At 40.5% G+C, this 24,840-nt stretch overlaps 1 protein-coding gene across 3 annotated transcripts in view; it reads right to left on the bottom strand.

Moving 5' to 3' along the window:
* Window positions 1-24,840, bottom strand: part of LOC140361184 (kin of IRRE-like protein 3) — a 446,443-nt gene that overhangs the window by 110,941 nt on the left and 310,662 nt on the right. For all 3 annotated transcript variants that reach the window (XM_072446900.1, XM_072446902.1, XM_072446901.1), the window contains exon 4: window positions 13,627-13,784. In XM_072446900.1, coding sequence (XP_072303001.1) covers window positions 13,627-13,784 — 158 coding nt within the window. The remainder of the gene's footprint in view (window positions 1-13,626; window positions 13,785-24,840) is intronic.

Genomic DNA, 24,840 nt, shown 5'->3' with positions numbered 1-24,840 from the left:
CAACGCAGTGCTAGAGGATAAAATGCAGAACCTTGCAACGCAGTGCTAGAGGATAAAACGCAGAACCTGGCAACGCAGTGCTAGAGGATAAAACGCAGAACCTGGCAACGCAGTGCTCAAGGATAAAACGTAGAACCTGGCGACGCGGTGCCGGAGGATAAAACGTAGAAACCTGGCGACGCAGTGCCGGAGGATAAACCGCAGAAACCTGGCAACGCAGTGCTAGAGGATAAAAACGCAGAACCTGGCAACGCAGTGCCAGAGGATAAAACGCAGAACCTGGCAACGCAGTGCTAGAGGATAAAAACGCAGTGCCAGAGGATAAAACGCAGAACCTGGCGACGCAGTGCCAGAGGATAAAACGCAGGAACCTGGCGACGCAGTGCCAGAGGATAAAACGCAGGAACCTGGCGACGCAGAGCCAGAGGATAAACCGCTAGTGCCAGAGGATACGATGCAGGAACCTGGCGACGCACTGCCAGAGGATACGATGCAGGAACCTGGCGGCGCAGTGCCACAGGATAAAACGCAGGAACCTGGCGACGCAGTGCCACGGGATAAAACGCAGGAACCTGGCAACGCGGTGCCGGAGGATACAACGCAGGAACCTGGCGACGCAGTGCTAGAGGATAAAACGCAGAACCTGGCGACGCAGTGCCAGAGGATAAACCGCAGGAACCTGGCAACGCAGTGCCAGAGGATAAACCGCAGGAACCTGGCAACGCAGTGCTAGAGGATAAAATGCAGAACCTTGCAACGCAGTGCTAGAGGATAAAACGCAGAACCTGGCAACGCAGTGCTAGAGGATAAAACGCAGAACCTGGCAACGCAGTGCTCGAGGATAAAACGTAGAACCTGGCGACGCGGTGCCGGAGGATAAACCGCAGAAACCTGGCAACGCAGTGCTAGAGGATAAAACGCAGGACCTGGCAACGCAGTGCTAGAGGATAAAAACGCAGAACCTGGCAACGCAGTGCCAGAGGATAAAAACGCAGTGCCAGAGGATAAAACGCAGGAACCTGGCGACGCAGTGCCAGAGGATAAAACGCAGAACCTGGCAACGCAGTGCTAGAGGATAAAAACGCAGTGCCAGAGGATAAAACGCAGGAACCTGGCGACGCAGTGCCAGAGGATAAAACGCAGGAACCTGGCGACGCAGAGCCAGAGGATAAACCGCTAGTGCCAGAGGATACGATGCAGGAACCTGGCGACGCACTGCCAGAGGATACGATGCAGGAACCTGGCGGCGCAGTGCCACAGGATAAAACGCAGGAACCTGGCGACGCAGTGCCACGGGATAAAACGCAGGAACCTGGCAACGCGGTGCCGGAGGATACAACGCAGGAACCTGGCGACGCAGTGCTAGAGGATAAAACGCAGAACCTGGCGACGCAGTGCCAGAGGATAAACCGCAGGAACCTGGCAACGCAGTGCTAGAGGATAAAACGCAGGACCTGGCAACGCAGTGCTAGAGGATAAAAACGCAGAACCTGGCAACGCAGTGCCAGAGGATAAAACGCAGAACCTGGCAACGCAGTGCCAGAGGATAAAACGCAGAACCTGGCAACGCAGTGCCAGAGGATAAAAACGCAGAACCTGGCAACGCAGTGCCAGAGGATAAAACGCAGAACCTGGCAACGCAGTGCTAGAGGATAAAACGCAGATCCTGGCAACGCAGTGCCAGAGGATAAACCGCAGGAACCTGGCAACGCAGTGCTAGAGGATAAAACGCAGAACCTGGCAACGCAGTGCCAGAGGATAAACCGCAGGAACCTGGCAACGCAGTGCCAGAGGATAAAACGCAGAACCTGCCGGAACGTGGCAACGCGATAAAACTATGTAACTTGGCGACACGGTGCCAGAAGATTAACGATGAGGAAGGAGAGGAGGGGAGAGAGATGGCAGGGTAAGTTTTTTTTATTTTTTTTAAATATATGTTTTCATTATTATTTTATAATAAACATACATACGTTGTATGTATTTATTTATTGTTATTTTGAGCGATGCGGGAGGGGTGAGCGAGTAAGGTGAATTAATTACTCTTAAGAGGTGAGAGTCTGGCTCCAAGGCTTGAGTGATGGGCAGCTCGGTGCGGAAGGAAGGAGACAACGGAGGAAGGAAACGACGGAGGAGGAAGGAGACGAGGGTGAGGATACTTTACCTGGAGGAGCCGCTCCTGCCCGCAAAAGTGGGCGGGGCAAAGCGCGCTCCGCAGTGGAACGAGAGTTAACGGGAATTGTGAGCGCAAAAGAGAAGTTAAAAACATCATGATTTGATGACGGTGCCGTGGTCTGGAGACCTGCCGCCGTCCACGCGGACGGTCAATGTAGAGAGAAATGATGAGCGCGTGCGGTGGGCGCTTAACGAGCGAGGCCGCGGGATGAGCGCTGGGATGACGCGGGCGCTGGAAAGACCGGAGCGCTGGGAGGAGGGCACAGGACGCACGGCGATCTCAATACCGGACTAGCAGAAGTGATGCGAGGTGGGACGCCGGTCTGCTGACGGGAGCCTGTGAGAACAGCTGATGGGTCCTAGTGGGACACCAGTGGAGGATGGCCCGGTGTGGCTCGCCTGTGCTGGGCCGATGCATCGAAAGGAACGTGATCGAGTTGATCCATAGAAAGGTCGGGAACGAGTGTGTTTTCGAGCGAGGCTCCCGCCGCCATGGAGCGTGTGCACGAAAATCACGAACACAGGTGTGTGTGATCTGGATGATTAAGTAGTGTAGCCGCAGGAAGGGGCGTAGGAAGGGGCGTGGTCCTGCTCCCGAACTTAAGATAACAAACTTATCTCCATATAGTTCTGTATTTATATATTATTTTTATATATAGTTATTTATTTTTCTTTTTTTCCACAAAATAAATTACATTTTATATTATAAAACGTGTGTCCTGTATACATGCAACTTTTTCATATAATACTGGGTAGTTTGTGGGAAAATCAGTGGCTAGATAGAAAATCGGTATCGGAAAAATCGGTTTTGGCAGGTCAGACCTCCTTAAAAACCGGAAATCGGTATTGGCCAAGAATTTTGGAATCGGTGCATCTCTAGTGTTTACTGCTGAAAACATGTGAACTAACTTACTGTCTGATATAGATGAAACGCTCAAGATATTATACTAAGAAGACAAGGCAAGACAAAATCTTAATCCACTTCACATTGCATCCATTGTTCAGCTCAAATCCAACCACCCCCAATCCAACTTGATGCTCCTTTATGCTCTATGTTTGAAAAGCGCACTGATACACATGGAGGCTTCTGTCTCTGCATGGTTCTGACCGTCCTTTGATCCGTCTCTTCAGAGGTTAAGGAATCTGAGCAACGGAGCTGTACATGTGCCAACCACTGGAGACGGCAGTGAAAACCCGCTCAAGCAGAACTTGTTGTTGCCCTTTCCCCTCTGTTTTGGTCAATTTTCTAACTGACTTTGAGCTTCTTATTTGGGTTATTTAAAAAGGTTGAAGGTTTGACGTTAGAAAATGAAGTAAATGAAGCATCTGCATCTGGTAACTCAAAGTGACCATGTGCAGCGCAGATGTCTTGTAAATGATCATTAGATTGGGGCGACCTGTTTTCAAAACGCTAAAACATGTCTACAAATGTCCTCAGTGAAGTTCAAGGTGAAAAAGTGACGATCAAATTACCGACAAAAGTGACGAAATATCATCTTATAACCTTAGATTGCAAGTTTCTCAACATCGACAACACCGACAATGTGCTCAGTAATCAAATAATCTGCAGAAAGATACCCGATCATAAACCTTTATCACTCATGGGTCAAATACATCTTCCAAAAAGCACTGCGTGTTACGGCCTGTAGAAATTTCAAACCATTTTACAATCGACTCTTTCAGTTCCTCTTTCAGCGGGTCAAAGTATCGCTTTCATATCGCGGCTTCGTTTCCACTTACCTGAAGCTAAAAATGATACAGCAGTTTGAAGTTCAATCAGTCAACATTATCTTTCCTTCACCCGCTCAGTCAATATGTTTAATAATTCAGCGCTTGGCCAAAGAGCACTGATCGCCCATCTGCTGAACAAGTCATGGGGAGGTAAGACGGAATATAGCTGCAGGGTTTGGACTGATGCGGACAATAAAGAGCGGTCAAAGCAAAAAGGGGCTAATGGAAAAGGTGCAATGAGCAGTATTTGGACTCACACACACAGGGCAAATTCTCATGTATCCAGTCGACCTTTTTGATTTCTAAAGAGTCCATTATTAATCCATAACATGTCTCACTTGTTATTCTGTTAGTTGAAAGCCAGAGGGGTTTTGGACAGGTTTGGAGAGTGAAAAATCTACTTTTTGAGCATTAGAAAAATAATTTAAAAATATCTGGATTCATGACAGGGCAAAATTACACAAACATTTTACCACGATATAAAGTAAATAAATAATAATAATAATTGAAGCTGGACAAACTACTTAATGATGGCATTTATAATATTTGTACTAAATTGTTTAAGGATATTTAAATGTGCTTAAAGTTTTTTAGTCAGTGTTAGTCAGTCAAAGTGTCTCGAAGTATTAGTAATCAGCCACAATATCTGTCTGCCTCCAACTGCGAGGAAAATCAGCTGCAGTGTAGTATTATTATATTGAAATATTCCAAATGCCCTGAACGCAAATGACAAATATATCACGAATTATTCATATGGCCCTGTGTATGGAATTATGTTTTGTTTCATTTGCGGCAACTAATAATTTTTTTGTTGATTAATTTGTGTTTATTATGATTATTTTTAGTAGATTAATTGATTTTTCATCAGATAGTTCAAAGTTTGTAAAAATTTGTTTTGACAAAATTTTAACCACATTTATCACGCTTCAGATTACAAATGAAAACCTTTATAATATTTTCTACCATACATAAGGAGTAGGGCTTGGAATCACATTGTCCCTCACGATTGCAGTACACGATATGCTGCTCACGATACGATAATATCAGGATTTTGCAATACATGCGATAATCAATATTGCTCATGATATTCAATGATATATCACAATTCAATTTAAATTTAAAGAACCCAATACATTTTAACAACATTTTTCTTTGTTAAACCTCGACTTGCACAAATTCAAAATGACATACATCCATTTTAATCATCAAAACTGTCAAAATGTCAAATGGTTTGTGTAAACAAGTTTCCTTTCTTTAAACAAGCAAATAAAAACAAACAAAATTGTAGCGCTGTCACAAAAAAACAGGAAATTATACCAAAAACGGCTCATGGCGATATATCGATACAACTGCCAACGATATCGATACTGTATCACCAAATTTTGCCGCACCCCTAGCAACATGAAGAACAAATCAAGCCTTACATGCAGCGAGTGATATTCATTCACAGACTGATAGTGCTTAAAGTTTAGTCAGTTGAGCACATGTCTATTTTTGTGATAAATATAGTAGTATAGTTATATAGTATCTTAAAGTAAATCTATAATGCAAAATCACGCTATACATGCCACCGCTGTACAACGGTGATGCACGTAGGATATGGCAGCATCATATAGCCATTTTTGTACAAATTAAAGGTGGAATGGATGATTTTTTCAGCAAATTTTTTATCATATTTCCTCGTGGCGTGGATAAATCATTTGTCCTGCCACGTATCAATCATAAAACGCACCTACCGCTCACCTGCAGCCGCGTCAGGCTCGTCCCCACGTTTCCGCGTGTCTAAGCGCATGGATCTATCATAGTATAGTTCCCTCAGTGTACGGGGAAAAATGAAGACGGAGAAAGACAGTTCGAGCTGACGCAGAAGTGGACAGAAATCTATGGGAGACGAGAGATGCGATGAGATCCGTTGCGCTAATAAACAAACGCACGTGTGTGTTGTATCGGTCCGCACGGGGGAGAGCGCATGCGCACTTCCGCCTGCGTTCTCAAATCGCCGAAAAATCGTCCATTGCGCCTTTAAGTAAAGAAAATCTGCTGCTGACTATTGTCAACTACAGCTCTACATATGAGCGGCTGACGGCGCGTTAGCAACAGGTTTGATTGACAGCTACCACGGCTCGTTTTTCCAAATGCGGAACTCGGCTCCACACTAGCGACAATAACTGTTCGCCTCGATTGGCAGGTCAAACCGTACGGCACGAGCCCTTACCGAAGTTTCTCTGCTTGATAAAAGACGTTATATCTTAGCTTTGTTTAGCGTCGACATACAAAACCCATTCTCTACCTTTTATCCCATTCATCCCCTCGCCACAACCCCGAGCAGGTTAACACTCCACTCACAAACGCTATACATCAACGCGGACACTAAAGACCTCTCCGACTGCCACTCGCGACCGTACATCTTCTTGAGCGTAGAACCATGATGACGAATGAACGGAAGTTTTGCTAGCACGCTTTTTTTTTTTTTTTTTAACCCCGTCACATCTTCAATTATTCAAAGCACACGCACACGTAGCGCACATTATTCCGCGGCAACATCACCAAAGTACCGACAAATTACAGCCAGCCCAATCCCTCCGAGTGCATATCTTAATGACACGTTGAAGGTAATATGGTACTCGTGTGCAATATTTATGCTGGAGGCCATGTCACTCGTTAATAAACATGCTTAAGAGACTACTCCGCTGGGTAATTTATGAGCGCGCATAATGAATCAAGGGCTATCTGGCTTGCCGTAGTTTTGGTCTCGTGTCGGGGGAGTGGAGTCTGACTTGATTAGTTGGACCTTGTCTCCCAGTCCGGGCTTGAACAAAGTGAACAAACTGCCAAAGATGACATAAATGATTCATCAATTTGGGGTTGTGTGTTTTTTTTCTTCTCGGTCATGTAAAATGCATAAGGTTCCATGTTGGTTTCGCAGCTTGTCAAGACTGGAAATCTCAGCGGCGGTTGAAAGGGATGATTGGTGATGAAGCAAGCGTTTGAAGGCGGGCGAAACAAGAGCGGCGTCAGAGGTGGGTGGAGCCTGGACGGGTTTTGAAATGGGAAGTTGTGTCGTGATTGAAAGGCGCTTCGTTAAATGTTGATTGGAGGATGAGAGGCATTTGGGCGCGTCGATCAAACGTGTGGGAATTAGAATCCTCTACCGTCTTTGAGCACTGAGTTTCTATAGTTTACGCGTTAAATCAAAGAAATACAAGCACGCACGCACGCAGATATTTTAATACTTAATCATCTTACTTTTTGAATTAAAAGCTAGGTGTGGGAGGTTTGAGTTTGAGTTTGCACCAAAATGCTCATTTTAAGGTGGTTATTATAGTTACTTTCTGCCTTTTTGATTTGTGAAAGAACAAAAAAAAGCATAATTTTTGTGTCTTTAAGATGCAGTGTGTACATTTTTCAGTGGAGGGTATTTTCCTTCTTATTTCTATGGAGATATTATTACTTTGCCTAGAATGTTCCACAGATTGCCAGGCCGGTCAGATCTGTGGAGAAGCGAGGCCTCGAGGTACGCTAAGAAACGTTCAGCACAAGAAAAGTGCACTTTTGGAACTAGATGGAATGCTGTGCAGCTTTCTGGGTGGTCTCCATGGCGATAGATATGTTTTATGTCATATCGTGGAATATTGTAGCCAAAGGAACAACATTTCCATGGAGACAAGCAGGTAAGGGTCAGGTTTGTGGAGATGCAAGCCCACTCGGAGGTTTTTCAGTGCTTTTCAGTACTTCAAAAACATTTTTATTTTATGTAGGGTAGATTTTTTTTCCGTAGAGGCCGGAGTGCAACTTGACTCTGTATAAATGGCAAAAAAAAGTTCTTCTATGCAGGGATCAGTCTAGAATGCTAAATTGAAAAAAGCTAAGGCACTCAAAAAGGTCAAATCTGCCATATGGTTATATATTTTGGTTATAGTTGATGTTAAGTACCGTAGTGGAGATTTAATTAAGATTGAGTCAAATCAATAGTACAATTTTAACCATATCCTCCAGCACCACTTTCAAATTAACCCTTAATCACATTCAGCGTTCGGTTCAATAAGCTAATTTCAACACCGCATTTGTGTCCTGAGTGGAGAATGTGCAGGGAATTTATGATAGAAAAGCCCTTGGACAATTCCGAACCAGCTAACCAGGTTAAAGGGTGTATGCTTAGCCCACTGTGCCACCTTTGCCTTTAATAATAGTATAATTTGACTACCGGGTACACGCATTTTAGGCTTCACAAATGTCTCCGTCATCTAAAAGTGCTGCCTCCGGTAATTCCTGATGTTTTTATACAATTCAGAACCAACAAGGAAGTTGGAATCACACAAGGGCAAATTGCGCCAATTAGCCTCGCACAAATCTAATATATCTGCGTTTTCTTTCATGACCTCAAGCGTGAATCACTAGTTACGCAAGCTCTAATGGTGCTCACCCAATGACTAGCCTCTACGCCGGTTTTAATGAGACCACCGAAGCACTTTTAGTCAAGTTTTCCACGGATCTCGCATATTGTAATTACGCGCTAAAATATCCCGCCTTGATCTCTGTTAACACAACACAAAAGTAAAAGTACTCCAGACACCTCCTGGTAGTAGTTGCACTTTGCTAATGGGGCCGGACAAAAGCACAGAACCTTGAAGTCCATTAACAAGAAACACGCCGCAAGATGGAAAATGATTTTACACTAAATACACATCCAGTACAATCGTGGCCCCAGCACTCCCTTTTAGATAGAAGTTGATTCAGTTTATGCGGGAGCAGTGCTATCCAAAAGTTATTTTAGGGATCATTTTTGGCGACACTCTATGGAAGTTTGGGTGCAACCAATTATCTATGAGAGTCAAATGTTTTTAAAGATTTTGTCCTTCTTGCAGTTTCTGAAATGTGTTTTGATATAATTATTTTGCAGATGTTAAGCTTATCAGTTCAAAATGTGACTGAATTAAAAGTGCACAATGGAACTTTTCTGGCGAGGGTTTCCATGTTGTTGCTATGGCTTCGTCTGGAATCTTCCGCAGTATGAAAATCAACTGGTCCGTCCCCATCGAGACAAGCACAAACAACTGTAATTGAATGCAAAAACCATGCATAAAATGACAAAGATGTGAACGTTCATTGAGATATGTATTTTGTATTTCTTATCACAATAAACTACATTCAAATTTGGAATAAGACTTAATTGCAATAAATACTAACACGTGTCCAGTGTCTTCAGTAAGCCTTAAGAGTCAAACCAAAGCTTTCAACAAAAAACACACAAAATACGTACATAAAGTAGACATTCTCATCATTTTACACGCCTCAAACGTCAATAATTAAAAGCTATTATTAACTAGGCTGATTTTAAACTGGTCATAAACGGTAATTCAGCTATTTCAGCATTCAGCGTAAAGTATAAAGGCACACGATCAGACCATTGTTAATACAAGATTGGTATCAAATTGGAGATCGGAAATAAATCGCAAACATTAAACGATCAGATCAGAGGCCAATAAAATGGACAGGGACATCGCTGCTGGTAATAAGAAATGCACAATTCATTCCTGAGTATAGTTGCACCTGTTCACCCGATGTACAGTGCGGGTGGGCTCGCATTGTTCGCTCCAGCTGCAGCGCTAAACATAGCTTGCTGTTAGTCTCCGATCCACCTGCCTGTGCGTTTAATAAAAACTCATCCTATAGACCTGGAACATAGTCGCTGCTCTCTAGTGGATAATGTACAGTATACTATATAAATATACATGTTGGGAAATTAGTTTGCACCTGAAATAATAAGGGCCAACGCCAGAAGCAGTGAGTCTTTGGTGTATTGCAGCCTGGGTGATGTACTGTATATATATATATATATATTCAAACTGAAAATCTAAGAAAGCCATAGCGGTGAAGGTTTGTGACGATAAGAAAGTGCGGAATGGTTTTGGGCTGCAACGGTTTAAAAAATGTTATTCGTTTTGCGCAGTTTGAAGATACAAAGTGGTCAAGCAAAACCATGATTGCCGGCTTTAAAGTCATTTTATTATATCCTTCCACATTTACAGTGAAGGAGTAAACTGTTTCATATCTGTGGTTCAACATCAAAAGGGACTAAGCGGGTGGGGCTCACAGTTCTTTCTGAATCCTGTTTTTTTTAGTTCAAAAACTGGAAAAGTGGAAAACATTCTCCTTACAGATTGGTAGCCACGCTGGAATACAAAGACGTTCAATTGTACTTTGATAGTACAACGGTTCGAACGCTCAACTTTTACCCAAGGAATGTTCTTTGTCATGATCAACTTGTATCTTTTCTTTGTACCGGAATAAAAGTAGAAAGAGTACGCAGCTAAATGAAACATCAAAAACATTTGGTGGTAACAACACGGGTTTTAAATCGCAGCCTAATGTATGCGTGTAGTGGCCTAATTACGTTGAATCACCTCGGATCGGAGTCCTGCGCCGGCCGGGCTGTAGAATCATTTACAGCCTAATTAGAGATGACGAGGATCTAATGAGTCTGAGATCAGGGTCAGGTGAATACACTTTCATTAAAGCATAATTGAGGCTACATTCTAAAATACAAGCAGTAGGAGTACAATGTGTACAACTACCACTACACATACAAATACATTTATACATTTATTAGCTTATGTATTTCCTTTTCTTCCATATGCCAATATACAGTGTGATGGATGGGGCTAAATATGTATCTTGTGTACGTTTTCTTTGTGATAGTGGGGAGATTTGTGTTATTTCTTTTGTATTTGATTTTGATTTGAGCTGTGGGAGGTTGAATTAACAACTTGGCGAATTATTGTTTTATGTTTTATTTCGTTGTTGCAGCTCATGCCTTTTTGATGTCCATTAAAATAAAAACAGAAGAAAAAAACAGACAGCAACAGCTCTTCACCAGTGAAACAAGTGAATCGTAAAATGAATTGTTTTTATTTTGAAAAGTGAATTATACAGTTTTTGGAAGCTTTTATTTTACTATTTGGTTGTGCAGAAGTTCAGTCATCAGTGAGAAAGAACCAAATTCTAGGGGGTCTTTTTTAATACATATACTAATAATAGTACTATACATTATACTATACTTTTTTCCTTTTTTTAATAAAAAAAAAATAAACACTTACATTCATAACACATAAAACGCATCATGACTGTTGGAAAGAAAAAGAAAATAAATTAAAACATAAAAAAAAAAATCTAGCATTAAATAAAAAAAGTGCTTTTTTTTTTTTTTTTTTTCTGAAAACCTCAAAAAATGAACAGGCAATTATAGTATGAGATTCACGTTTGTCAAGATATTTTTCGGTAGCAATGTATCTCACGCTTCAAAATAAAACAAACGCAAACACATTTGGCCATCTCGACATCATAAATTCTCCAAAACCGTACGACTATCTTCCCTCCAGCACACAAAGCGAACTTTCCCCGTAGTCTCTTGTCATGTAAGTACTTATGGATGGACGTACACGCCGGCTGCTTGTTAACAACAGCGGATCGATCTGATGTCTTGACGAGACCTTTTCGGAGGCAAACACAGACAGATGCTGCTGCACAGGGAGTCAAGGGCCCCGCTGGAGAGCCGGGGTAATTTCTCTGCATGACTGCTGTCCACACAAAGCGCAGGTACACCGCTCACTCCTGTCTGTGTCCAATTCATCCGACATGACAACGCCAGCTACTCAAGACATCCTTCAGGGCTGGTTAGGCGCCACGTCGGAGGTGGAAGGAGAAGGACGGGCATGTCAAGGGGGGTGAAGTTTACGACTCTTCTTTTGGAGTATCTTTCAGATTTCTTGTCAGGTTCAACTGCCCTGAGACTATTATTAACTAGTGTTACTTATTTAAACGCAGTCTATCAACCTGTATTGTTCTTAGTCCAATCTACACCGCAGCAGCAGCAGCAGAACCATCCGTATCCTCAGCCTTTCTATCTCCTCACAACCACATGTGGTCAGATTTTTTGCTTTCTCCCTGTTCATTGTTCATTCTCGTTCTGCTTTGGCCCAAGTGTCTAAATGTATCCTTTTATTAAACTATTTATTGCATTTGGTTGTATCGCAAGTTTAAGGCAAGACACTACTACAACTAAACCTTTTATTTTTCTTCAAATGTTGTTTTTTACGGTTAGTTTATGCAGTCAACATTGAAGCTTTCACTGTTCAATTATGTAAAGAAGTTTTATTAGTTCATTTAATTGCATTTACATGGGCATTGTAACTTCAAGGGCTTTTTTCTCCTTTTACCTTGTACGAACATGTTGACAAATTGTACAGAATGATTTGTTGATACCTTAAGTCAAAGCCGGATTCATTAGTTTAAAGTTTAAACTCCTTTTTAACCCACATTTTCAGTAATATCTAGTATATATTACATAATCAACAAGATTGATTCAGATAGATATTAGGGGTTGAGCCCTTCACTGGGTTATAAAGTATATACAACATTTAAGTACAGGTGCTCTTAAAGGTTTAAAGGCATTGTACATTTTTTTTCATGGTATAAATTAACATGAAGTAGGTGTTAGGGTGAAAATGAGAGTCAACTGTGCATTGGGCTCTGAAAGTCGTGAACTCATTGCCACGTTTAATAGACAAGAGGCTCAGAATGCATTAGGTAAGCGAGAAATGGAGTAAGTGGACATGTGCAAACAGTTAGGGTTAGGGTTAGAAAAAACAAAGAAAAACAAAAGTAAAAATCATGTCCAAACTTGACATGTAGCCCTTATGTGGAATGGGAAAGGAACAATGCCGAGGCACGTTTCAAGCCAGATCTCTTTCTACAAAGCGGTTTAACGTAATCTAGTAGTCTTACTTTTATACCCATTTTAATTGCTCCACCTCTTGCCACAACACTTGTTTGTTGTTTGTTGTATTGTCATGGCATTTCCCCTCCTGTCTCATCCTCTCTAGCCTTTCGGTGACCTCAGGACCAGTCAAATTAAAGCTGTTCTTTTTATTTGTGTTTACTGGCCTGGCTGGGACTGACTGATCATCCACTTAACTGCGTCGGCGCACAAAGGCAGCTGTCCTTGGAGCAGCGGTCGGTGGCTCTGAGTGAGATGAGAGGACGTTAACAAACTAACAAACTATTCTGCTTTATATAAATCGATAAACACGGCTGACCTTGAAGCGCATGTGGTTTCTGATTGGAAAAGTTGAGTAGACAACGAAGAAGAGGTTGTTTTATGACTCGATGTGAATGTGAACCAAGGGAATCACAAATGTAGTTGGGTTGTTTTCATAGCCTAATACCGGCCTAAATGGGAAACGATTAAAGTCAGTGAGTTGGGTGAATTAAGGTGTATTTATCTACCCCTTAATTAGCCTGAGTAAAATATTTGTTCATTGTGAATTAATTGTTCTTAAGAGCATTATTGTGCTGTTTTTACATCCATAAACCATCTGCAGACTCGTTCTGAACATCTCTGCAGTCAGATCATTTCAACTGCTTGCTTATAATCGCATGTAATCCCCACTGCTGCCAGTAGATGCTGTTCTAACACCAAATCCTGATGAAGGAACTCCTGAACTATAAAAAAGTCACGTGTGGTTTCAATGTATACATTTTTTAAGTTGTAAAACATGAAATGCCAAAGCAAAGATACTCAAAAGCATGTTGTAAGGCCAATGAAAATGCAAATACGTGTCCATTAAACTCTTTAGACATCACACTTTAACTCCCCAAATGCTTCTCATCAAACTGCAAACTGACCTTCCCAATCCAAGCAGAGCCACAGTGACAGAGCCTTACCTTGGAGTACATCGCTCCACTCAGCACCAGTCCGTTCCGTATCCAGATGATGGAGGCGGCCGGTTTGGCGTTGTCGGCGTGACACGTGAGGTTCAGGTGATCTCCGGCTCTTAGGCTCACCACAGGAGCTCCTACTATCACCGGGTCGTCAGGGGACACTGTTCAAAACAAAAACAAATGACAAAGATTTAGTGATGGGCATTAAATTGTTGCTCATATGTTTTATTCATCTGTATATATCAGTATCGGTGAAAATGTATAGGCTTCCAGTTTGGATGTTTCTAGCATCCAAACAACTATTGGTTTAAATGTTTGAAACCCAATCAAGAAGAACTATAATGAGTTTGGTCCGCTGAAATGGAATAGAAGAAGAATTTCCATCTCTCATCTGACTCTGGCAGAAACAGATGAATTCATGGTCAAAACGGCTGTAGTCCTTTAGTTGTTTAATCAATTAAGACTCAATGGTGTCTTAGTCGACCAAATATTTTATTAGTCAATTTATGCATCGGGATTATAATCATTTTAAGGACCAAAGCAGAAAGGACAAGGTTAGTTTGAGATGTGGGAGTGACTGGGCCATGACAGCTTTGCCAGTGCCATGGCATGACTTTGGTCTACTTAGAATATCTTTAGTCGACTACAATGTTTTACTTATTTCAACCAATTTCTTCACAACATTTTCCCAGACATAAATATAAAAAGACATCAAAGCAATAAGGTCTCAAATGCAGGGGAGTAGCCAAAGCCAGCTTAGGTAAAGCTCTAACCTGGCTCACTCCAGATTGATCTGTGTCTCACTCTAAACCGAGTTCTTCACATGAATCAATCCGGAACGACTCTCGCCGAAAGCCGCCGGGGCGTCACAACAGCTGATTGGTCGAAGCATCACAACAGCAGAAGAAGCAGAAATATCTAAATCTGGTGTTAAATCCAGTGTTCAGAAGAGCCCACGTGATTGGCCCGTTAAACCACTGGTGCGGACTGCAAATGAAGGAGCGGGGGCCTAACAAGATGGATTCTCTGGCGTTTGTGAACTCTCCAAAATTGCGAGAATTCATCATGATGCAAGGTTGTAAATCATGTTGCATTGTCCTTACCTAAACCTAACCCTGGTGAGCATGTGCACCGATTTCTGCTCCAGGTGTGATCCTTGAGGAGGAAAGGACCTTCTGGAGTGCGTATTGAGGGTTTTGTAAATCTGAATATTTTTCTACATATGTGAAGTTTGGGTTTTGTTCCTGTATTCTCTTTTAGTCAGAGTTTCACTTACTTTTTTTTAAAATAAATGAAACCTTGATCTGTGGAGAGGAGAGTCCGGTCCAAGTAAGAATGCATGTTTTTCAAGGTTTTTCTGAGCAGGATCGATACATTTAATGTCATACTGTGAAACATTCCATGCAAAGCAATACCGACTCCATGGCGACAAGTAGCTGGCACCCACTGAATGACACTCACTTGAATATTTGCTTATTTAGTTTACAGATTATTACACTTTTTGATCTTTTCATACAAATTCACCAAACTTACCTTGTGGGTGATGTTTAGAACACAGTGACAGAAAAACACTTTAAACGCAATTAAATCAAAATAAGGTCAAAAGGAAACTTCTTCAAGTAGAAAAACAAAGAAAATATGTGTGCAAAGTGTCACTTACAGGATAATAAAAAAACTCAACTTGTCATTTATCCAGTCAAGATAATTACTGGACTCTAAACTTGCTGAGAGTAACTGGTTCTAACAAAAAATAGAATGCTGAAAGTTGTAATTTCAGTTTCAAAATGATGGTTCAAACAAATAGTGACAACAAAAACAATTAAGGTATTTGTCGTGAAAATGGACTCCAAAGTCTGGCTATGTCCAAGTTACCTTCATAATATTCTATTATTTTGCTGTTTCAAGACCATTATAGGTAGCTTACTAAAAGCCTCATTTAAAATCTTACCTTGACTCACCCCTTTTATAGTTTCATGCCAATACAAACAGAAAGCAATTATTTCAAAATAATGCTTTATCTGATCACCTGCGTGGCTTTATCCAGGTTACGAACTGTGATTTTATATTTTCTTCTGAATTTAATGATGTCTTTAGCTGTTACGGAGGATACATTTAAGTAACTAAACTTTATCAAAGTTAAACTTCCCTACATCTGAGGACCAACATATTCTACATTAGTTGATAAAGTAAATTGTGACTATGACAAACTATTTTAACTTTTAGGTTGAAAGCAGAGCTGCCACAATGGGGTAGAGTAGACAAACCAGGCAATTGCCCAGGGACAACGAAGCCTCATGAGATATGACCGACCGACAGGAAAATGTTCAACATTTTGACACCCACTTTTGATTGAGTTTGATTTCTTTCAGCTTGAGAACCTTTAAATGTCAATGGTATGAGTCAGTGCAATCCTCAATTCATCCAGAGTGGTCCATGCCAGAAAAAGTTTCAAAAGTATTCATCTGGACACCTGGAAGGCAGTGGAAACGATATTTTCAATCTGAAGTTACTGGTTTGAAAATCGAGAATTTGTACTGGCCCAGGTATTTCAGGTCCTTCTCCCCCTATTGACTAGCCCAGGTATTTCAGGTCCTTCTCCCCCTATTGACCGCTGGTTGTCCCTCCCCCACCACAGACTACCTGCTAAGTCTTGTGCCGTTCTCACCTCAGCTGGCATCCTCCATGCAGCTGCTAAGTGACCATGGTTTTGATAGAGAATTAACATTTCCACATGTGCCAGCTAAACACTGCTAGTATCTCCCATTTCTGTTCAAAAATATTATTTTAACTAAAATGACCTCTTTCAAACCTCCATTCCTCCCTGACAGTAAGATACCAAATTTAAGAATGCTTTGCTTGCTGCATACAGGTGTTTATTTAGGTAACGCTATAACATGAATTATGCTGTATTATGCAGTGGTAAAGTTTCTATATATTCTCTGTCTGCACAAATAATTCAGAAAATTATAGCATCAAAAAGCTTCAGCATTCAAACACTGATGCATGATTGTAAGGCCTAATATAACCAGCAGCCTCGATTCAAACCCAGCCTTGGCCATATCGTACGTTCTCCTCCATCTGAGAGCATTTTAAATGGGCCCTACTTATTTCCCACACTGGGTTCACACTCCCTGCAGCTGCACTCAGGATGGTTTGAGGGTTTTTCTGTAATAAGCTCCTAATGTGTGCCGTCTACAGAGCCTCAAGCACACTTTTTTCTTTGTGTAATCTCATTAGCACTTGAGCTAACAGTAAGCTAAAGCACCAAGCCGCTATTAAGTACTTCTTTATATTGGAAAATACCCAAAGTAAACCGGAAAAGCTGAACTATATTTGAACTAGATATGGCAGCGTTTTAAAAGCATTACTAAGTTTGGGAGGATAATCACTGTGGTACATTTGAATTGTAGTTTTACATCAGCCAAGTGGCATGAAACAAAAACTGGCACAAAGTTTATTCTCTGTCAGCATAAAAAAAAAAAAACAGCTTCAGAACATGGTAATATTTCTCGACCCCGTATATGTGACTATTGCTAGTTAAAAGTACCACCTGAAGCAGACGTTGTCATATTCTGCAACATGAACACAGCCCAGGCAAAATTCAGAAGCAAAGATCATATTCTTGTAATAATTTATACATTAATTTAGTAAAATGAGGGTTGGACATCTCTTCACCTGATCCTATGTGACACCAGAATATTCTTTTTCTTGGTCAAATAATATTCTGAAGGTTGAAAATAAACTTGCAATGCTGTTTTAGAGGCTTTAACACGACGTAGTCTCTTTAAGTGAATTCAAATACCACATTGTCCACATCCTGACCTGGCTTGAGATATGAGCTGCACTTTTAAGTCTTCTGAATCCATTGCTAACTTATCAAGACGACCTCAAAACGACCTTCCTGCCCCTCAAAAAGGATTGAAACTTCACCCCATCGCTAACGCTGCCTGCGAAATGTCTCCAAACAAGAATCGCAGTTCACCAAAAGCATCGATGGAATCTGCTTTGAACGCCGCACAATCGAGGAAGTGAAAAGAAATCAGATGCGTTAGAAATGTGTCCGATGCAACCGGGGATGTGAAACCTTACAGCGAAAGATTACTTTTTCAAACTACCTTGCACATTTGATTGCTCTATTTGTAAGTTTGGCATTAATAAACGCAACTAGACAAGAACATAAAATGAGAATTCCAAAGCGTTCAAGAAAAGAATAAAAACGATTAAAATCTAAAAAAGACTAGTCAAAAAAATGAAGAGAAGCTAATAGCAAGAATGGTGTCTGGACGCCTGAAAGGTCTTGATTGTGAAAGTGAATCTGATGAAGCTGGATGCGATTCAAACTTGGGTGAATTATTGATTTGTAGCACTCAGCTCATTAGGAGCAGATCTGGGGCAGGGCCGAATCAAAGGCGACGTGCAGATGGCACTTCCTGAGCAGCGAGGAGCGGAAGACGAGGTGACGGTTCAACGCTCGAGTGCTCAAAGACCAGGACCATGGTGGTGTTTAGGGTCAAGCAAGACATCTTTTACTATCAAAAGGTTGCAGAGAACAACTACACTATTTTGTCATCGTTTTAGTCAATGTATTATTATTTCTTACTAAAGCTAAACAATCATAGTTACTGACTAAAATTACACATTTTTGTTGAGTAAAATTACAACTAAAAGGGGATATTTTGCTGACTAAAAGTAAGTAAGTATTCATCAAAATAAATGAAAGACTTTGTCTACGTAATATCAATAAAATCATAAATGTATAATGAGCAAATGGTTCATTAAGAATAATTCAGGCTTAGTAACGACTTAACTGATAACCTTATACTCACTGTAATAAATAAATTAGGGTAAGTATTTGAACACCCTGCGATTTTGCAAGTTTTCCCACTTAGGATTTATGGAAGGGTCTGAAATGTTTATGGTATGTGCATTTTACACTGTAAGAGACAGAATCATATATAATTGTTGTTTTGGCAAAATTACACTTCAGAATGAAATACATTGTGTATGACAATATCCCACATACCTGTACCCCATACTGCATGTTTTTACTGGTTGGGCTGGAGGAAATCAAACTCCCTTCAGACTGTGATGCAGATGTATTAAACACTATGCCACCGTGCCGCGTTGAGTTTCCCTGTTCATGAGGCTAACCACTCTTACACACTTTTATGTCCCATCAAATGAGAACTAGCAAAATGTACTTTTCTGTCTGAAAGCAAACCGATATCAGACAGGGCTTACACGCATCCATGAGGCCGACAGATTCAAATACTTCTGCAGAACGACCAACGGAAGATTTGGGAGCCTATTTCAACACTATTTCAATTCCTTCAAACTTTCTGATCCCGCAGGGTAAATTTGGTGTGCCGACTTCTTTTACATGATTGAATATGCATGCACTCTTTAACGGAGGAACGAGGGTAGCAATAGTCGTAATATGTATTTAAAAAAACTAAACTAATATTTTTAACACCTTTTTAGAATACTTGTTTCGATATCAATAACAATATTAAAACAAACTGTGATCTGATCCCTGTGGAGAAAAAGGAAAAAGATGGCGTGCCCTCTCCAGGTGGGTCCAAGTGGAGGAGTTCAAGTATCTCGGGGTCTTGTTCACGAGTGAGGGAAGGATGGAGCGTGAGATCGACAGGCGGATCGCTGCATCGGACTGTTTTGGTAAAGAAGGAGCTGGGTCGAAAGACAAAGTTCTCTATTTACCGGTCAGTCTATGTTCCTACCCTCACCTATGGTCATGAGCTTTGGGTAGTGACCGAAATAGTGGATACAAGCGGATACAAGTGGTCGAAATGAGTTTCCTCCGCCGTGTGGCTGGGCGCTCCCTTAGAGATAAGGTGAGGAGCTCGGCCACACAGGGGGAGCTCGGAGTAGAGCCGCTGCTCATCCTCGTCAGGAGGAGCCAGCTGAGGTGGCTCGGGCATCTGTTCCGGATGCCTCCTGGGCGCCTCCCTGGGGAGGTGTTCTGAGCACGTACGGGAAGAGGCCCAGGGGAAGACCCAGGACACGCTGGAGGGACTGTCTCTCGGCTGGCCTGGAAACACCTCGGGATCCCCCCGGAGGAGTTAGAGGAAGTGTCTGGGGAGAGGGAAGTCTGGGAGTCCCTGCTTAGATGATGGATGGACTTCTTAGCTCCATGTTTAACATTGAATCGGCTCTGACTGAGTGACAAGAGAAATTAACCAATTGCTCGGTAAGATCTCATGTTTTCAAGGTATTCTTGAACAACAAATAACACCATTCATTTAATATAATATTAATATATTATATATAAGTGTAGCGCTCTTAGAGTGGACCAGTGTAGGAGAGGCACTAAAATACTTTCTACAAGGTTTGTTAGAGATGATAGATGGGATGATAGATGGAAATGAGATTGAGAAGAATAAAGAACGTGTGATTTATTACTTCACCACCTGGAAACACATTTGTAAGTATTTAGAAAATAAAAGTGAAATAAAATAAAAAGTTGCAGCCGTTGACTAACAATACCAGCCTAGTGTATCAGAGGCATGTCTGGGGGGGTATCAGGGGCCACCCCACTCAAAGGAGCGGAGGCATTTATTTGGGGTTAATAGATATTTGTATTTTTGTCATTTGTAATTTTCACAATATTGCACCAAAATAAAAAAAAATAAAAAATGTATACACAATTCTCAATCTAATTATTTACTATTATTTAATCGATAAAAAACATTAAATGTATCCGTCAATTAAAAAAAACTAGAACCATAAATAAATAAATGTTTGTGCTTTATCTGGATCCAGTTTAGAGCCGAGGAGGCTTCAGGCCACAGCGTTTACACTGCTCACGCTCACACTCACCGCGGGCTGGGCTCGCCATCAGATTCAGAAGGAAAACAACAATCTACAGTGTGCAGGAAGTAGATATTCTGTTCCAGTTCTTATCCTCAGGAAACCTCATATACTGTAACGTTCTATGGAGCATTCAAATTTATCATCCAAAAGTTAATAACAAAAAATACATTTCAGAACTTTTAGCTTAATCAGTTTTCAATGTTGAGCTATCATGTTGTTTTTAGCAGTGACAAACTAAAATAAATTTTGGCATGGATTTAAGTATATTTTTAACCATGAAAAGGCTATTTTTCTAGCAAAATAAATCATTTTCAGTGCAGAGAGCACATGCTCTCTCAAAAGTGAACCCAGGCTAAATAAGTCAATGACCACTGTGGCTGCCCTTTCTGCAGGGGAAGTGACAATTGCACTTATATCTAACTCCAAAATAGTTCTTTAAACTATAGGCCCTTTTCAAAAGAGGGACGGCTAGTTCCATTTGCAGTAAAAGTCTTAACTTCTCGTTCCATTCATTCTCTGTTGGAATTAGCCCAGTCTAAAATAAATCTAATCTAATACATCTAAATAAGAAAAGATCTCACAACAGAGTGAGTTATAAATGAATAATTACAGGCAGCACATAAATACTTTTACACACCATGTAAATATGTGACCGGAGGAAACATACGTGTTAATAAATGTAAGTGTTTTATCTCAAAGCTAACATACATTAACTTTAATATAAAACAGACACACTTGATAAAAGTACATAGAATACAAGTCAAGTTTGTGGTGTTACTTCAACATTACTGATTACATTTATTATATGTTAGCATTAGCATAGAGACAAAACCATTGTCAGGGATAATTCATCTGTAAATGGTGCTCCACTTCATTATTGACTTATTTTACCTGGACTTTGCTATTTCCCAAAAGGACTGAATGGAGCAGGAAGTGGAGCTCCACACTTTTAAGGAAACTGGAATGAGCCAACTTTGTGAAAAGTGCCTTATGAATTTGACAGTAGCTGTTGATTAAAGTGTATCATTTAGTTGCTAGATTAGACAAATTACTGAGCCGCCATTAATGTTTGAGGTGTGAACAGGAGACAGATCGACTTGGAACATTACTGTACTTTTCTTGTTTGATCTATAAATAGAATATAGGTACGTATATCTGTAAGTACCTATATTCCCCAGTACCTATGTTCCCCCTTTTCTATGAACGGGGAAATTTACTAGCATAGGCTTCTAGTTCAGGCTCCACATCCCCATTAATTATACATAAATGTATGGTTTTACAGCATAAAATATAGCAGCAAATATAGCAGCATAAGAGCAGGTACATGATCAACACAAAATTACCCATCTGTGCTGTGCAAAAAAACAAAAAAGAAACTGATGACAATAAAACACAATTGAAGCAAAATGTCTTACAAATCTGGAAATATTGTGCGTCTTTTGGATCTTATAAAGAGAACTGCAGTTATTTTTAGAAAATGTCTATTTAGAAGATGATAAATATCGCTTGGTTTCAAAAACAGAACATTACTATTCACGCAGCTTGAATGTTGATTTTAAACGCATCATGAGCTCCAACAAGACGGAATTGATTTGAAAGACGGCTATGCCTGGGATCCTTCTGCAAACAAACAAATAAACAATGCTCTAGTGTGATTAATGACTACAACGCGCAAACATCTGAAGTCAAAGTCTGTTCCTCCAAATTAGTTTACACTAAAGAAACAACGGCGACATGTTTCCTAACGCGCTTCGCTTTGGTCCAGTTACAGATCCCGCTTTAATGCCTGTGGATTTTTCATATTCCGCTCCATCTGCTCCATAAAAGTCATTTACAACTGTGGCAGTAGTCGTTCAGCAGTGGGGGGCGGACTGGGGGGCGGGACTGGGGCCTTGTCAGATCTGCTGTTCAAAGTCCCATGATGGATCTTTAGTGTCGGGGACTTTTGACTGATAATCTGGCTTACTCCACTGTATTATCTCAAATATTTCATTCCATTCTTTCAACTGTCACTATCGTTTTTTAGAAAGTTTTGCGTTAGTGTTGCAATGTATTCTGACAGGGGAATAATGTGCTTTTGATTTATTACTATTACTTTCATTGTCTGGTTTCCAGCATGAATAGCAACATGTACTTCAATACAATAACTAGTTGAGGAAATTGTAACATTAAAGCTGAGGTACTTGATATTCAAACTGCGAAAGGAGAAAGTATATTTAGGTATTTTCATTTCATTTTTGATCCATGGTTGACACAAACACTTTATAGTCACATGCATTCATTTGCAGAAGTGAAGCTGGAGTTTACCACCCAAGCACAGCCAATCAGAGCAATGCTTTTGGCTCTTACTTTATGATTAGGCGTAGCAGGGGTCTCATTTTGTCACAAAGTGCTGCTTTTACAATGTAATCTTGCACTCTACACACAATTCACTCCAACTTATATGTATAATCATAAGAAGAGTTGGGGGGGGAAAAAAACTTTAAAAGCCTTCTAATGTTACACTTCTAATTACTTTTTTTCTGGCTCAAAGATTTCATTTGACAGTACAGCCATAGTGTGAAAATACAAACCCTCTATAGCACTTAAATTAGCCTTGAGAGAAAACTTTCTTTTCACTTATTTTGTGTGTATGTTCATTCATTCAACTGTATCTTCATGAATACTTGGTGAACCTTTTGTTTTGTTCCGTTTTGAAACTGTGAGTCATGTTTTAGAATGTTCGTTGTGGTTTTGCTTCATGGCTACAATGGATCAACCCACAAAGGGTTCTTGCTACTGTGTATTTCTTCTATTTCACGACAATGGAAGGCCTTGGAAGATGTGGGTACTATACAAAAAAGGGGGGGAAATCCATAACTAAGTACAACAATTCCTTCATGGATTTTGTAAACACAGCAAGAAGGTCCCGGGTTTGACTCATGTGTGCAGTTTACATGTTGTTTCAGTGTCTGGGAAGGTTGGGTCAAATGTAGAGCGGAAATGTCCTCATTAGCATAATACATTCAACTAAAAACCTGGAGTAATGACCATCTCAGGGTCGTGGGTTGTGCATGTAAACGTGGTGAATGTGGTTGGACTGATTTATTTGAAGATGATAAAGAAAGACAGCTATGATTTTCATGTTACAGTTACTCAGTTACGGAGTTTGGAACAATAATAGATCACATCATATTTACAAACCAGCGAAGAACATTTAGGTTTTCTACGTTAATCTGACAACTTTATTCCACATAGGACATTCTCTAAATAAGCGAAGAAAAAAAAAAAAAAAAAAAAACATTATTTTTGCTTCTTTATATTCCTTTTTTTTCCTTTTTCTTTTATAAATCACACAAACCACATTTATACATAGGCAATGGGGCAATGTGTTTTCCCAACAACAGCAGTTAGCACAACGCTCTATAGCAGTGGTAGTAAAGAGCTACTTCAGGTGGTACATAGATTCCTCTGCAGCTCAAATATTTAATCCACATATTTGTATTCTTTTGGATTAGTCCTTTAACATGTTTAAACGTGTATAGTAATGCTGTATTCCTTTTTAAGACTGTATTTAGTCCTAGAATAGTCCTGTTTTAGACCAGGTTTATATCGGGAGGAACTCTGAAGACCAAATCTTTCCTTTGGTGGCACTTGGTGTGAAGTTTGAGAACTACTGGTATAGCACAGAACCACTAATGTCTCAAAAACATGAAGCAAGATGCAATGCTCAACCACGAGCATTGCATCTTTATCAACTCTATTCTTATTCACTCTGTCCCTCCAGATTGTGTTTAGAACAAAAACCTGTTTGAGCACTTTTTTATGGCCTTCCCACACACGACTTTGAACAGAAAGCGGCTTGCATGTTACAAAAATACCACATTCTACATTTATAACTTGAAGCATCACTTGAATAAAATAAATACAATTACTCTTTTCCACAGCACAGTTTTATTTCTTTTTTTTTTATCTCTTTATTCTTTTTTGCTTGGCCTTTCCGTTCACACACGACTTTGAACGTAACAAAAACGCCACATGTTACAAAAATACTACATTTATAACTTGAAGCTGAAAAAGCCCTTGGGGTAGAACAAAAGTGAAACTTAACAACAAAACAAGGACAAAAGGTGTGACTTATAGCGTAACACTGTCTATTCTTAGCTAGCGTTGTTATGCTAGCTTGAAATGTGTTTAATTGTCTCCACTTACATCTGTATTGTGCCGAACTTTGCTGACCCACTTTTTCCTCACGGGGAAGAGAAGATTGTATCTCATCTAAGTTAAGCTTACGCTAACGCTCACTCAGGCCATGGGGATGTGATGCATCGAGCTCGCAGCAGCACTTGTCTTTTATAATTCTTAATCTTCAAACAATTTCCGTATGATATCTTCAAGGGTTACCAT

This window comes from Eucyclogobius newberryi, unplaced genomic scaffold, assembly GCF_026437365.1.
Source record: "Eucyclogobius newberryi isolate DKJ021-1_F unplaced genomic scaffold, fEucNew1.0.hap1 SCAF_15, whole genome shotgun sequence".
NCBI classification, from domain to species: Eukaryota; Metazoa; Chordata; class Actinopteri; order Gobiiformes; family Gobiidae; genus Eucyclogobius; species Eucyclogobius newberryi.
Note: the sequence above shows the minus strand (reverse complement) of the source record. Positions and strands in the feature narration are given on the sequence as shown.